We start from the raw sequence: 17,055 nt of genomic DNA, 5'->3' as shown, positions 1-17,055 counted from the left end.
ACATTATTGTTGGGAAAATTTGTTGCATGAGTTAACACAATTTATAAAAAAGTATTTTTGTTTTAATATCTTACTAACTTTATATAATACACACCTAATTATTGCTTAGCTTAATTAATTAGGTTCTATGTATAACAACTTGAAAAGAAGCTTAATTAATAGGTTCTATGTATAACAGCATGGTAAAAGGAAGTCTAAAGATGAACAAAATGTTAGGCGAAAATTTTTGTAGTAAAAGACGACATCAGAGAGAGAGAGAGAGAGAGAAGAACATCAAATAATTAAAGCAAAAAAGTTTCAAGTAATAAAGTTGAGAATGACATTGGGCACAGAAATAGTACGGTATACTCTAATACTCCTGGATTTATAAAAAATCTACATGAGACACATGCATCTGTAAAATCTAGCCACACTAATAGTTATTCCTTCCTTACTTGCTACGTAATCTTGTAATCGGTATAACTGGTAGGGCATTCATATCAAGGTTGCCTAAATCCAAATGTAACTGAGAACTAATGAAATTAAAACTACATATGATAAGAGAAGTAAATAATAACTCCAAAAGGCACAACACTAAAACTAAATGAATGAAAGCTTCAAACCCCCAACTAGTTTTGACAACCCATAATGCAATTCTACCACATACAATGTCTTTTCAAGTACAAATAGAAGAAAGGTTGGGGTAGTTGATCCCCCCCCAAAAAAAAAAAAAAAAAAAAAAAAAAACCTTTCTCTCATAGAATCATCTTGATATTCCAAATGATTAAGTCTTTACAAGGAGGCCCCATTCACAATTCTATTCAACAGACACTCCAAACCCCCAACGCCCCCACCCCCTGCCCCAAAAAAAATTAAAGAAAGAAAAAACAGTAAGCTCTCATCTCCATTTCAAATTTTAGGTACAATGACCCTAGCCTTGGAGCCTCATATAAGATATGCCTTCAAGTCCAAAAAATGAACTTCTATATCAGTTACAGAAGGATCCCAATTCCTCAAAAGGGAACTATAATTTTAGACCTAATAATAATGAATGATGCTGCTTAAAAAATCATTAAATAATACTTTAATGATTTATAATTTATAAAGTTCACAAATTTATTAAAATAATACTTCATTAATCATTAAATAAGAATAAAATAAAATAGAGTATCAGACTCTTTACGGAGGATTTATCAAACAATATATGCCATCAATATAGGCAACTTTATTGATTGGTGCATGCAGAAGTACCATGCATAATATAAACAATGTCAACAACTAATTAAACCACGTGATGAGTTGGAAGAGTTTTGAGTTCCAAACCAAAACAATGATTATCTGATACATACCCACGATGATCATATCATTGTCGTGGCTGTGATCCATCAAACCCAAATTGCATCTGTAAAAAATATTAACTCATATTAATGTGCTGTCGTCTAATATCATTAAAATACCGTTATAGTTTCGATCCACTTACGCTTTCTTGATTTTGAAGTACTGTTTCACGGTCCTGGGTTCTACTAATCTCAACAGTTGGTATGCTTTCTAGAATAACCTGATGATAAATACTTGTAAAAAATAGAGCAAAAACTCATAACTCGAATACAAATATATACTTATTAAATTACCCTCGCGTGTCCAACATTGGAAAAGTCCAAATCAGAAGGGCCAAATAGCCTCCTGCTAGTGTCCCCGACTAGTGTATCTTCCCCATCTCGCTATTAAAATAGTTATTTCTTTGTCAGATAACATTTATATCAAAATTTAAATAAACAAGGTAATATTACAAGTAATCACCTGTTTGCATTTTTCCTTTTCCGCAGCTTTCTTCGTCTTCTCCTTAACTTTCCACAGGTCTCTCTCCATCCTGGATGCTCTCCTCAGAGATAAGGGTCTGCCTTTTCCTCGGACAACACGTGGACTGAGTACTTTTGTTGAACTACCAATTGTAGTTGTGTTCTTTGTCGTGCCATCAACATTTAAACACTTTTTGGTCATCGATGGAGGTTCTTGGTCCGCTTCATACAGGTCAATCATTGCATTTTCGAACTTGCCGCACAAGTAATCATCTTATAATAGATATTTAACAAACTTGAATATCTATTAGCATCTTCCCATTGATCCCATGCGTCATAGCTGCTATGGATTAACATGTATATTCTTTTGATGTCTTTTCTCCATCGATCCAAAATGTATCTATCTGGTAGATTCTCAATCCTGTTACATTTGAAGACGGCGAAGATGTGCCGGCACACTATCCCCCTCATTTCAAATAAACCACAAGAACACTTGGCGACTGCATCGTCCTCACAAACATTCACTGAATGTGTAACCAGCTTAGTGAAATATTCAACACGAACTTCATCCTCTACCAGATAGATCTTACCATGAACATCCGACTTAAGTAAAACTGGGTCCAAATCGATAATACCAGTAAGTTGGTGATGAACTTCCCTGAATTTAGCATTTGTGTACAAATCTTGGTATCTCTTTTCAATTAGAGATCTAGAGATGCAGGAAATTGTGACATTAAATGACTGGAAGTCTGCGGCATTTTCGTTCTCAATCTTCTTTTTCAAAGCATTATCATATTGATCGACAAACTCTTTCAAGTTTCTTTAGCATGAACATAACCATCAAAGAAGGCATTCATGCTCTCGCTACGCTGCGTTGTACTCATTCCAACCCAAAAAACCATCTTCAAGAATGCCAGTACCCAATGCTCAAGCTCAGTGTATAAACTCTGCAACCAGACATTCTCATGTAAGTTGTACGTGCTAATCAACTGATCCCAACATTTTTGAAACTCATCCGGCGTTTGGGTATCATATACACATTTCATCAATGCAGTTTTCATTCAATTCTTGTAAGAACCATAACAGCCAAGCTTTTCAGGGACTTTCTTCAAGATATGCCATAGGCAAAATCTATGTCGGCTTTCTGAGAAAACTATTGCAATTGCATTTTTCATGGCTTTATCTTGGTCAGTGATAATAGCCTTTGGCGCTATACAATCTATACACTGCAACTATGTTTGGAATAACCACATGAAGGTCTCAGTATCCTTAGAGGAAATCAAGCCAGCTCCCAACAAAATTGACTGCCCATGGTGATTTACACCAACAAATGGTGCAAAGGGCATCCCATATCGGTTTGTCAAGTATGTGGTGTCGAAGGTTACGAGATCTCCGAAATATTGGTAGGCTGCTCTACTATGGGGGTCTGTCCAGAATACATTTTTTAACCTCCCTTCATCATCCAAGTCCATTAGTGCAAAGAACCCTGGATTTTTAAACTGTATATGTAAAAAGTAGTCTCGAAGCGCTCCAGCACCACTTGCACCCAATCGTAGATGTCGTGCCTTGTCGATGTAGTTACAACAATCCTTTTTAAAAAATGGGAGCTTCTCAAAACCTCTCGCGCCAACAACAAGAGACCCAAAACTCTTATTCATTCGGATGTCGGCTAAATCATTTTTGTCTAGGACCCTTTTAACAGATTCACTCACTTCTCTATTACATCGAAAGAAGCGAGATTTCTTTGGACTAAGGCCGTGGTTGTGGATATTGTGAACTGTAGTCAGCCGAAACTTTCCATCAGCAACTTTTAAGACATTAATTTTTGCTTTACATTTCGTCTTTCCTGTCGGCCGTGGGTTGGTGACATTTATAGTCCTATTTACGGGCCTTCACTCCACGGGCACAGGCAAGGGTGACATATCTAACAGTCTGATCCTATCTCCTCTCACTCTTTTTTGTCATCACCCCAAACCCGCGTTTCTTACTATATTCCTTATAATAACTCATTAACTCTTCTAAGGAATTAAACATCATCCCCGAAACTGGCTTATCATCACCATCCATTTGCACTTTCTCTAATGTTCCTGCACTACCACACTCGATTTCTTCTGCATCTGGTCTATCAAGATGAATTTCTTCAACATCAGAAGATGTAGCTGGCGATTCAGTTTGCCCAACTAAGGGTCTATTATCCTCCGTACCCAGAAATCTGTTTGTAACAGAGGTATTGCTGAGAGACAACTGACATTCCATGCCATGTTGAAATGTGTAATTAGCATTATGGGAAAAAGGAAAAAAAAGTACAATTAAACTCTTAAAAAAAAACCAACTGCAATTCAACTCTTCAAAAAAACCAACTTATTAAAATTAAACGAAAAACATGACATCACCACCTGTACATTGCTTGGATATTGGGTGACAGCGGGAAATGAGAGAAAAGATGGTGACCACGCAGGCACTGGTCCATAGTAACCGTGCATTGGGATGTTTGGAGAAGTTGATGGTATGTCTTGAAATGTTATTGGATAAATTATTAGTGTGTTGAGAAAATAAATATCAACTAATCTCGAATCTAATGTTATTGATAATTAAATAAAATAACATACCGCGAATGGGGGTTCATAATAACCATGCATTGGGATGTTTGGAGAAGTTGATAGCATGTCCTGAAATGTGTTTAGATAAATTATTGATGTATTGAGAAAATAAATATCAACTAATCTCGAATCTAATTTTATTGATATATTGTAAATAAAATAACATATTGTGGATGGAGGATTTGAGCTAGACGGTCTTAAGGTAGATGACTGTTCTTTTCCTTTTTCCATGCTAAGAGGGAGACAAATGCATCTTGTCAATAGCAATATTGTATAACTCCAACCACATTAAAATCTATGAACTGGTACAATAGATCTCATTTCAAATAAAATGTTTAATATTTATTTCATTCATGAGCATCTGGCGATGTAAAGTTTAATATCTATATACTCTATATTATGATTCTAGATTGAAAATGTTGACGTTTTTATGCTCTTTTCAAGTTCTTTTCAGAATGGGTTTTTCTTTTTCTTTTCCTTCTTTTATTTCCTTTTTGAAAATTGCTTATTATAAGATTATCATATTTACTCTCCTATTCTTTGAAAATGAAAATAATCTTATCAAATTGGTGTAGTTAAGTATTTTTCCTACCAAAACATACCCACGGTCAAATGTTAATGTGACCTGTATTTTCAAGTTAGTGAAATGTGATATAAGCTATAAAATGCACAAAAATAAGGAAATCTTGCTGTCTACACCATAAAATTTTTCATGCTCTATTCATTTACATGCCAATTGTTTGCCAAGAATCTGTTAAAAAGAAAAGAACACAAACTGTAAAGATTGCATTTATTGTCCTCTCCTATAGGTGTTATCTTAATAACCGAAATACATTTTCTGGGAAATAAAACACTTTTATGCTGTTGCAGGTAGTGATCATAGGATTTTATTGATGATTAAAATTTTGCACCAGCCCAATTTGTAGGATATCTATGCTGATGGCAGATATACCAAGCATAATTAGTACAATCGTATCATGATGATCCGTAATCATTTGAAATCAAACCTCCCAATTTAATCACCCAAGATAAACTAGAGAATCACCATTCAGCAAATTAAGAAATGGTATTTCTAAAGTGAATATGCACATTATTAACTTTTAGGGAAAGGGCATCCATGTAACCATGAGTTATAATTATAAGGTTCAATAAGGAATATGATGTTATTTAATCACAAGGAAAGAACTTCAATCCAGTAGAACAATGTCTCTGCCCATAAATGAAAAGATAACAATGCCATGACATGGTAGAATGAGTTGCATGGTTAATTTTGAGGTACTAAGAATGGTTTTTGAAAAGACCAGAATAATGGAGGACTCCAGGAAACTTAAGAAGGAGTATTAAATGGAATGAAAATATAAAGAGATTCTCAGTATCTTGCTGGATTTCCCCTATTTCTTATTATTTTCTGAAAAATCCTCTATTTACAGATAAAGAATAGTTTCATTTCACTAGCAAATTTTTGGGAAAAGATCCTAAAACAGTTGGCCTCATTCCTTCCCTTGATTACTGTTTTTGTGCTGTGCATTGAGCAGGGGCATTTCATCCGAGTCCAATGAAGATGGAAGCTGAAAGTTAGAACACATGCTCAGGTATTATATGAACTCTCAATAGTTCTAACCCTTTTACTGTACGTGGATGATATGCGCTTTATTTTTTATTTTTTTTTCTTTTGTGAATCTCTTCTTTATGTACTGGTCTAGACCCTTTTTTTAAAAAAGTTATATTTGCTTATCAAAAAAGACAACAGAGAAAGGTAGGATTGCAGATAGCGAATGAAATGATGTTCAAAGACGCATGCCATTTTGAGCTTTTTAAATAATTAGGAGAGGGTGGAGGGAATTAAACTACTCTTACCTTTCAAGCATATCTCTCTTATAGCTGTAAAAAAGTGATAACTAAAGCTACATATTGTTGACTATAACGAAACTGAGTACTACTTACAGTTATTGCTTGCTTTCGCTTCTTATGTAATTTAACTTTCCTTCCCTTGTGTAGATAGCCATTGTAATAATATCATACAAATGGGAGAGAAGGAAATCCATAAGGGTTTTGGACACAATGATACTGGGAAAGCAGCTGAAAGTTGGAAGACCAAATCAATGAACTGAATGGAAAAAATCAAAATAAAAAATTCAGGGGAACCTTTCTCTAGCCTCTAGCAGGATGAAAAATTTCCTTAGTTAAATGAAGCTTTTTGCGAGTTGGGTCTGTCGTCTTTTTAACTCCAATCCCATTTCAGTGACCAATTCCCAGCCTGTTGTGATCCCCCAAATCCATCTGCCCAATTGTTTAGACTGGATCATGGCTCTGGAGGGTATGCATACAGAGCCCCACTAAATGGTTATATCTTTATGCTTGATGATATCGGCACCAGTTAATTGTCAATAAAAGAAGTGAAAAACTACCTAGTTCTAAACTCGCCTCAATTCTTCTATATATTTCATTGAACAAATAGCAATGCTTATTAGTAAATATTAACATTAGCTTTGTAAGATCAAATCCATAAAACCAAAGGCTGTTGATCTGCTGTAACAACAATTCTTCTATATATTTCATTGAGAATGTGTGAAGAACAACAGAAAATCAAATCTAAAACAAGAGAAATTCTTACTTTGTTGTTATACAGTGGAAGAAGCAGACGACGAAATCAAGAGTAGACCCACGTCGACGCCGGCTCAGATCCGGAATATGTGATGGACAGCGACGGCAACAACCAGTTCTTCATTCCACGACGGCAACAAGGACAGACGGAATCCTTCCGAGGGTCTCTAGGGGTTCAGCGATGAACAACGAGCTTCGGGCTAATTTTTTTCCTTTTCCCTCCCTTTCAGCCATTTCATTCGTTCCCCCCCCCCCTTTTTCTAAATTAAATAAATGCCACGTCAGCCGGTTCCGCGCCGGTTTCGCACCGGTAGTTGTATATAGAAGTATTAATATTATTATTATTATTATTAAAATAAATTCTTTGGAAGCCAATGTTTATGTACCACGCATGTCATGATATTTACAATCATGCCATTTATCATGTAATTTCATTCCTCATATTATAGTTATGTATGTATTATGCATCTTACGCTGCATAAGACAAATAAGCTTTCATAAAATTAGGTGTAAGATAAGCTCAGAACAATTAATCAGATGACTATTCAGATGCATGGTACCAATGTGAATTTATGGATGGATGTGCAAGCCACAGATCTAAGCGTGGTCTACCATAATATGTTAAAATACTATTAGCGGCTCCCCTTACGATCTCGCGAGATGTGAGGCCAATACACAATGTATCTTGCACGCATCGTTAAGTGTATGGACCAGTATGATGAGTAAGATAAGTCAAATAAGCTAATATAAGTCATGCATGCCATAAACATACGTATGAATGATCATGATTTTAATTTTAAGCATGATATATTTTATGAAAAACCATATGTTAAGTATGTTTATGTTATGATGAGTTTCTTATTGAATTATTGACTAATTTTAGTATTTTTTTTAAACCACACTTGTCAAAATATTTATGAAGGTAGAGTTGCAAAGCGAGACTTGGTCCAGAGAAGTGTGACAGAGGCCTAGATAATGTACAGAGATTTTAAGTTATTATTTTTATAGCACCCACTTCAAGAAATTTTAATAAATGTTTTCGCGCACTCTTTTATGATTTTAATATTTTAATAAAGATGATTTTAATTTTTTAGAATATTTGCATCTGGCGCTTGGTTAAGAAGAAAATATTTTTAAGTCAAATTCGTTAAAAGCACTCTGGCTCTCGTGATTTTCTAAAAAAAAAAATGTCTTTCTTAACTGTGGAGAGCGGAGTGTTACAATTATTGGTGTCAATGTTAAAGATATCCACGGTATCCTATTTCGCTTTATAAGATGGAAAATGAAAAAGATTAGTTGTAAGACAAATAAGCTTATAATCAAGTAAAATAGATGAACCATCAATATAACTTTCGATTTGCTATAAAAGATTGTATAATTTGTATTTCACGGTATCAAGATTGCCAAGTAACACTTTAAACTTATAAAAAGTTATAATATATGTTAGATAAAAAGTATGCAATAAAGGCAAGGCAATGTCGATGATCTTGAAAAGATGGTCTTTTTTACTATGTTATTATTTTTCTTAAACGATGATATTGAAAAAGAGATTACAGATCTTTTTAAAAAATATCTCAAGACAATAAACTACAGTTCACCCAAAAGCTTACGCTGCTTTATTTCGTTACGTAATAACTCGCAAACAGTAAAGATTCATTACGGGCGATTCGAGTAGGGTTGATCCACAAGCCCGATCCACGCACACGCAAAGAAACTAATCCTATTGAGTGGTTAGTAAGAATGAGTGTCGGCTCTTGGGTTCGCTGCTCGAACCGTGGGCGTCTAAGCACTTGCTTCAGATGTGTGTTTTTGTCTATATAAAGCATTTCTGTGAAAAGCATTCGTTACTCCTCGTAGAAGCTACCGCCAGTTCTTTTCCCTTTCATTGCTTCTCCTCTCTCCCAGCATTTGACATGGTTTTAGCTTTCATTTGGCAGCTCTAGGAAGCAATATCCTGAACTCGGTTTCATTCACATTCTCTCAAAACTAGCTGGTTCAGGTTCCCTCCTATTTTTCTAGTTCAGGTACAGGTTATCATTAGTGAAATATGTACTGCATTTTTGGACAGTTGGGTTATATATAGGTACTGCTTTTGTTCATAGATTTGGTTCATTTTCTGATCGTAAGTTATTCATCAAAGGGAAAGAAAAAGAAAAAGAAAAAGAAATTCATTAGTGGATTTTAATAGGCGAAGTAATAGAAAATATTTTAATAATCAACTCTAATATATCACTAATTTTTCTTTCATGTATGAGATTTGGACGAAGGATGAACAACTCTATCTTTGGTTAGAATGGCATGTGTCGTGTCAATCTAATATATTATTACATCAGTGATAACAATGAAATTCTTCTGCTATACCTTTTTATTGTTTTTTCGTTTTCTTTTTTGAACATATATTTATATATCTTGTTGATCTTTCTTTTCTACATTTTTTTCCACATTTTTGGATATTCTACTGTTATAAACGGGGAAAGGGTGAAGAAAACTCTCTTCTTATTGATCTTGCAGAGTTTCTGTTCTTCAAATCAAGTATCAAACTCTACGGGGTAATAATATTATGTTACCACACCATGATCTATCGAGCATCTAGAAAGGATAGTTTGAATTTAAATTCAATAAGCTTTACAATATAAAATGGTTAGATTTAGTTGGTTGAGGCTGCCAAGTTTGTTTTTGCACATAAGATGAAATGAGTTGAGATTAAAGTTAAAAAGTTGAATAAAATATCATTAGGATATATTTTTTTAATAATATTTTTGTTTTGGGATTTGAAAAAGTTGAATTGTTTATTTTATTTTGTGTGAAAATTTGAGAAAATTGTAATGATTAGATTAGATGAGATGGGATGAGTTGAGATAAATTGTGAAAATAAATAAGGTTAAGTTGTGGTTCTTTTATTATGTTTGAAGCAATTGGATTTTGGTTTTGTCAGGTAACTCAGTATATTACACCAATTTTTTATTTGGTTTTGAAAAGGGAAGAGGATTATTTATTTATGGTTATTCTTTTGTAAATTCTAGGATATCCCTATCAAAAGAAATAGAGCGTTGAGAAATTTTTGTAGATGCTTAATTTCTTTGTTATTTCAACCTAAGAGGAGGTGACTCAGGTTTATGATTATTCTATTTATATTTAGGAACGAATTATGTGATAAATGCATTAAGCTTCTTGTTGGTCAATTTATTTCAACCTAAGAGGAGGTGACTGGAGTGATCTGTTTTTTTTTTTCCTTGTTTTATCTCGACTTTTGTCAATATTTTCTGTGCAGAATGGCGTTTGCAATATTAGCCCAATGTTTAAACCTTCTGTTATGTGCCTTGCTACTGCTCAAAACAGAAGGCTTTAATGTAGGAATTACTTATGTCCAGAATGCTGTAGCAAAAGGAGCTGGTAAGAAACTCATTTCAAACTAAACTGATTAGAATTGAGCATTTCTTCTGTTCCTTTCAGAATTCAGTCCTTCCCCATAAAATAATTGAACTCAATTCAAATCTTTGTTTCATTGTGTTTTTGACCTGTTCTGCAGTTTGTTTGGATGGAAGTCCACCAGCTTACCACTGGGATAAGGGATTTGGTGCAGGAGTGAACAATTGGTTGGTTCACTTTGAGGTTTGTCCGTTTCTCATACCCTATTTATTTGATTTTTTTTTTAAACCAAGGAAACAGAGGCATAATGCTAGAACAGATTGCCAATAGAAAGAAGAAAAGGGGAAAATGCTTCTACTGAAACAACTTTTCTGATGCCAAATTAGTACAATAATTCCAATTCTTCATGGGCAAGAGAAAGCTGAATATTGTATGCTTGTTTACATATTTTGATATTTGAATGTTACAATTTCTTCCAAATGTAGTTCTCAAGGGCTTTAACGGTCTTGTTTTGTTGAATTCTTATGTTATCTAATACATTTCTATTATTTATATATTTATTTTTTTGACCATCCTGTCTTTGCTCTGATTCACAGGGAGGTGGATGGTGCAACAATGTCACCACTTGCCTTTCTCGTAAGAGCACTCGTCTAGGTTCATCTAAGGAAATGGTCAAGGAAGTTGCTTTCTCTGGCTTACTGAGTAAATTTAAAAAGTTTAATCCTGGTATGACTTAATAGTTCACTTATTTAAATATCGCTTCAACTTGTATGATCTTCCATTTTCCTTAGCTTTGCATTCTCATGTGATTAAAAAAACTGTTTTAATATCCAGACTTTTACAACTGGAACAGAATCAAGGTTAGGTACTGTGATGGGGCATCATTTACTGGCAATGTGGAAGCAGTTGATCCAGTAAGTTATTCGAAACTCTGAAAGTTTTAATTTTGGGGGAAATCCTAATTCCACTATATCCGATGTTTTTTTGTATTTGTTGGGTTTTTAACTGGCTAATAATTTGATCAGGCAACTAACCTTCACTTCAGAGGAGCAAGGGCTTGGCTTGCTATCATTGAGGATCTGTTATCAAAAGGAATGAGAAGTGCTGAAAATGTATATCTTTATAATCATTTGTTGATTATAATTTATAACCCTCCTCAAAATCATCATTCCTATAACTCATTAGGACTTGTAACTACAGGCTATTCTCTCCGGTTGTTCGGCTGGTGGATTGACATCTATTTTGCATTGTGATAACTTCAGAGCTCTTGTACCTATAGGTGCTAGAGTTAAATGCCTGGCGGATGCTGGTTACTTTATCAACACGTAAGCTCATATTCTTCATCTTCCATCTTGACTTCATCATCATCCAGTACAGAGTTGGCTTAAGTTGTGCATTTACGTGATTTAACACCAAAGCATTGTGTAACAGGAAGGATGTTTCTGGAGCGCAACACATTGAAGCATTTTATAGTGAAGTGGTTGCGACACATGTATTCATGCTCTCTCTCAGATGATTTAACTTGTGTTTTGCAAGTTTATGGTTTTAGCTCTCTATGCTGCTACAGGCAGTTTAACTTTTGCGTTCTTTTTTCAGTGGCTTAGTTATTGAAATCTCTCTCTCTCTCTCTCTCACACACACACACACACAATGTCAAGCTGGAAAATAAACATAACTATAGGGCTCCTCCATTTTTTAAAGCTTGCATTCATTCAGAAAGCAAAACCTGATTCTTAAAATGAGTGTGTTTGTTTTTGGTGTAGGGTTCAGCGAAGAATTTACCTTCTTCTTCATGCACCTCAAAAATGAGACCTGGGTTGGTAAGTGCACCTATTGTGGTATTACCTTGCATCTCACTATTTCCTCTTCAGTTTTACCACTAATTCTAAACTCTATTGCAGTGTTTCTTTCCCCAAAACATGGTACAGCAAATCAAAACACCAATATTTCTTGTAAATGCAGCCTATGATTCATGGCAGGTGAGCTCATTCTATTTTGCGATGAATGACTATTTATTGCAATTCTTTCAAATTTCATACCGGAGTTCACCATTCTTCCTCTGGTTCTAGTCTCTTCCTTGAAATTCTTGTGACTTACCTTGAAATTTGTACATATGATAGGTTCCATTACCTTAGTAAAGAAATTAATGAATAAACTGAAATTAGAAAACCTGCCACGTTAACTGAAAGAAATTACTAGATATATATTAGTAATACACTACTAGTATTAGTATATTAGTATTAGTATTAGTTATAGTGATTAGCATAACTATATATTAGTATTTGCTATAGTGATTTTAATTTAGTATAACTATATAATACTATTAGTATAAATCACTATACTAACTATATCACTGATAGTATTAGTATACTAATACTAGTATATCACTATAGTTAATAGTATCATATAGTAATATAGTATTAGTAATTAATGTTATAGTGATTTATATAGTAATTTATATATAGACTTAAAGTGGATTACTAATAGTATGAGTATTAGATCATAAATCTAATGAATATATTAATGTATATTAGTATTACTAATATATATATCAAAAGGAGTATGTTGAGAATTTATTAAGTTAAAAAATATAATTAATACAAGATATTGTTATATAAAATTTATATGAATAATACTTTAGTTATTATACATTAGTATTATATGTTATTATAAATTTATAGATTAGTGTTTATCCATTAGTATTACATGTTGATGTTATTATGTATCTTAGTGTTTATAGTATATTATATATACATTAGTATTACATGACATTATATTTATACATCAGTAATTTAGTGTTACAACTTACATGTAACATGTTTAATAGTATGATATTTACATATAGTCATATACTAAACTATTATTATTTATTAGTCAATTTAGTCTATATATTATAGTATAAATATATTATTTAACTAGTATATTATTGAGTTTAACTAACTATATAAGATATAGTTGTATAAAATTTAAATGATTAATATATAGAAAAACACATATCTTTTTATAAAATATGTATAAAATCGGAGGCGGAGGTGAAGTGTCGGAGGCGGATTGGAGATGAGTTGGAGTCGGTTCGTCAATGATTTCGACTCCGATTTCCAATAGGGAAAAAACTCCGACTTGTCGGAGTCAGAGCGGACCCGGAGTGGAGTTGGATTCGGAGTCAGATTGTCGGATTTTTGCTCAGCCCTATTTAGACCTATGGTGGTGGTGAACTTTGTATCATGATCTCAACTTTGGGCTCTGTTATGTCAGGTAGTTCAATATCAACAGGTATATTTGTTTGAAATCGGAGGTGTTTCTTTTTCTAACATCTTGACTCCAGAATCAAACGAGATTTGAAGATGGTTTTGTCCACCTATAATTGGCTTTTGTGACTGTGTTTTAGCAAATATCTGTGACCTAAATACTGATGATAATTTTTTTTGTATTTATTCATATAAAGTTAGTTGCACCCTTCTACTTTTCATATCTTGAATGCCTGAATTCATTGTTCTCTGTCAGATAAAAAACATTTTGGCGCCTGGTGTTGCTGACCCCCATGGCCACTGGCATAGCTGCAAACTTGATATAAAGAACTGCTCACCCACTCAATTAACTACCATGCAAGGTGAATACCAGAGTCTCCTAAATTCCATAAAACAATTCTTCACGGAGGCAAGCAAAGAATCCTTCAAGAATAACATATCATCCTAATAACATTTTATAGTTTTTAGGATCATGGAATGCTGTCTATTTATCGAAAATGGATCATGAAGCATTCTCTAAACCCTTAATGCCTTTTGCACAAATACTTCTAGGAAACAACCTAGAATGGCATTTCTATATGATAAACTACATCATCATTGATAATAACAACCCGCTTCGCTAGATTTTACTAATAATCTAGATGTTTATTTTCAGATTTCAGGATGCAATTTTTAAGTGCGTTGAATGGACTGGGCACCTCTTCATCTAGAGGATTATTCATAGACTCTTGCTATGCCCACTGCCAAACCGAAATGCAGGAGACATGGTTAAGGGATGATTCTCCATTGCTGGCTAGAACAGTAAGATACATCTCTATCTTCTCCATTTGTTTATCATTTTTGCTGTTCATTATTACAACTTGCTTAATTTTACTCTTATCTTTTTCACTGCTTGCTTTTCCAGTTTCCCTCTGCAGAAACTAATTCCATTATTATATGAAACAAAAATGTTCTGCAGACAATTGCAAAGGCAGTTGGAGACTGGTTTTATGACCGAAGTCCATTCCAAAAGATAGATTGCCCTTATCCTTGCAATCCCACTTGCCACAACCGTGTTTTCGATCCAAAGAAACTCTCAGAATTATAGATGGATTTGGTAGCTATCAGTAGAAGAGAAAAGGAAAAAGGGAAAATTAATGATTTATCAAGTCTTCTGAATAAGCAAAAGGCACCACTTCACTAAACCTGTGTGTTGGGTGTCTTCCATGGTTATTGTATTCGGTTATTATTCCCAATAAAAACAATGTAAGTTGATTATATTCTGAACATCTTTCATTTAAAGTATTGGAGTACTCTTTTAATTTATTTTTCAATGTTTAATTTGATGATTTTTTAAAAATAATAATGAAATTATAAATAGATTTTTTTTCTCTGTTAAATTATGGAAGGTACAGGCAAGCTAAATGTGGGCTTCATTTGAGTCGTGACATCAGGAAGGCTCCCCACAGAGTTAGCACTCAAGATTTTTGACTTCTTGTTCTCTTTGTTTATAGTTGTTCTAAGTGAAATATAGCAAGAAGAGGCCCTTTACTATAGGCTAAGGCGCATTTATTAATATTATAATATAAGGTGCTTCTTTTTCAATATAAAATTTCACATTTTTATTCATAAATTATTTTATTATTATTTATAAAATTTTATAATATTCTAAATATGAAGCCATTAGTCAAACTTTGAATCCCTAGCTTTATTTATATTTAAGTTCTGATAGGGTATCGCTCAGTAATCATAACTGTGTTGTCTCTAGGTAAAATTTATTTTTAAAATTTATTTATTTATTTTTAACATTTTTAAATATTTTTTAAAAATATAAATATTAATATATTAATAATCACTTCTTTAATAAATAAGTATAAAAAAATTTTAAAAAATTAAATATATTAGTGATCAAAATAAAAGAATAAAATGAAAGAAGATTATTCTTTATATTTATTGGATGTTGGAAAAAGTGTAGGTTTGGAATCCTACGAAAGGGACTTTTCCCCAACCTATGCAAGGTGTTGGTCTGGATCTCGCTTGGTGGTGCCCATCTCCATCATTATTGACTCATCATTGCTTTTGGCTTTAGTTGGAGGGCCCTCTCTCCCCATTGAGTCGAGTATTAAAAATGTAAGATGTGATACCACCAAAACAACACTTCTAGAATTTGTTATTGTAGCAAACCGGCCAATTATTTTAAAGAAAAAATATTAATAATTTTTATTAGACTTAAATCATATTTAATGTGTTATATTGAATAAATTTATGAATTATAAATTATTAAAATTGATTAAGAGTTTTAATTAGACTCAATAATTAGGTAAAATTCTATTTATTATTTATTGAACAAGTTAGACTCTTTTTAAAATTTAAAAATTGATCATTAGAAATTTATTTCACTTTATAATTATCACTAATTGAAGTCTCTTATGCATTCTCAATCACTCAATCCTATATTAAATTTCAAACTATAAATTCAAACTTTAAATGAATTGTTAGATCATAGTTTTTAATTTCAAACTCTTCTTGGATGATCGCGATCGATTTTTCAGCATATTTGTATCACTACGTGTATTAATCGAGTCTAACTCGAACTCGTTGGCACCTTTTTTCAATTTTCTTTATAAATATCTTACATTCCGTGTGTTATTTCTACAAACCATAAATCTTTGTAAGTGTAGTGGTTGAACCTAAGATACACAGTCCAGCACCGTGCGTGTCCCACGTCAATAGTTGACTACCTCATTCCTCTCACAACATCTCTCATATTTTCTCTCTCATTCCCTCTTTTATTTTTGTTTTCTCTCAAGCCAACGCCTAGCCAGTCATTTTCTTTTTCTTTCTCATAGTGAGCCCTTGCTTTAGCTTTTCTTGGGAGCCTTGCTTTAATTTTCTTTGGGTGCCGAACTCACCTGCCAAATATCTCTCTATTGCTTTCCTTTTTTTGACATCTCATTTGTTTTTATAATTCTTCTTAATTTATTTTATTTAATTATTATAATTTTTTTAACTTTTCATACAAAATAAAATAAATAATTTAATCTTTTTAAATTTTAAAATAAAAATAATATTAAAAAAATATATTATAATAATATTTTATTTAACTTTCAACTTTCAACTTTCATTTCAACTCAACTAATTTATCTCATTTACAAAAACAAACTATGTCAAATCTCTCAATTGCAATGAAGACAAGGCAAGGTTGATGATCTTGAAAAGATGGTCTTTCTACTATGTTATTTTTTTTCCTAAACGATGACCTTGAAAAAAAGATTACAGATTTTTCTAAAAAATATCTCAAGACAACAAACTGTAGTGCATTCAAAGCTTACACCGCTTCCAGTGGTGGCGTACTTAAAAACCATCTTTTAAGATGATGCCCTCTTTATAGCTTGAGTAGGGACCAAGAAATTGGTTATAAAATCCGTTTTTTTTTTTTTTTTTCCCATCACTTTTGCACTATGGTTATTGTACTGG

The 17,055-nt window shown here is 33.0% G+C and overlaps 1 protein-coding gene across 1 annotated transcript; it reads left to right on the top strand.

Moving 5' to 3' along the window:
• Positions 1-8,833: 8,833 nt before the first annotated feature.
• LOC109000132 (pectin acetylesterase 8-like) lies at positions 8,834-14,904 on the top strand. The gene is made up of 13 exons (XM_035687471.1): positions 8,834-9,006; positions 10,254-10,375; positions 10,512-10,594; positions 10,948-11,077; positions 11,186-11,265; positions 11,377-11,463; positions 11,552-11,676; positions 11,783-11,843; positions 12,115-12,171; positions 12,253-12,330; positions 13,856-13,961; positions 14,255-14,400; positions 14,558-14,904. Exons 2-13 carry the CDS (start codon positions 10,255-10,257, stop codon positions 14,684-14,686), a joined length of 1,203 nt encoding a protein of 400 aa, XP_035543364.1. The 5' UTR covers positions 8,834-9,006; position 10,254; the 3' UTR covers positions 14,687-14,904.
• Positions 14,905-17,055: the final 2,151 nt, after the last annotated feature.

The sequence above is a fragment of the Juglans regia genome, chromosome 2 (genome assembly GCF_001411555.2).
Source record: "Juglans regia cultivar Chandler chromosome 2, Walnut 2.0, whole genome shotgun sequence".
Classification (NCBI taxonomy): Eukaryota; Viridiplantae; Streptophyta; class Magnoliopsida; order Fagales; family Juglandaceae; genus Juglans; species Juglans regia.
The sequence above is the reverse complement of the archived record's forward strand: the minus strand, read 5'-3'. Positions and strand labels throughout refer to the sequence as shown.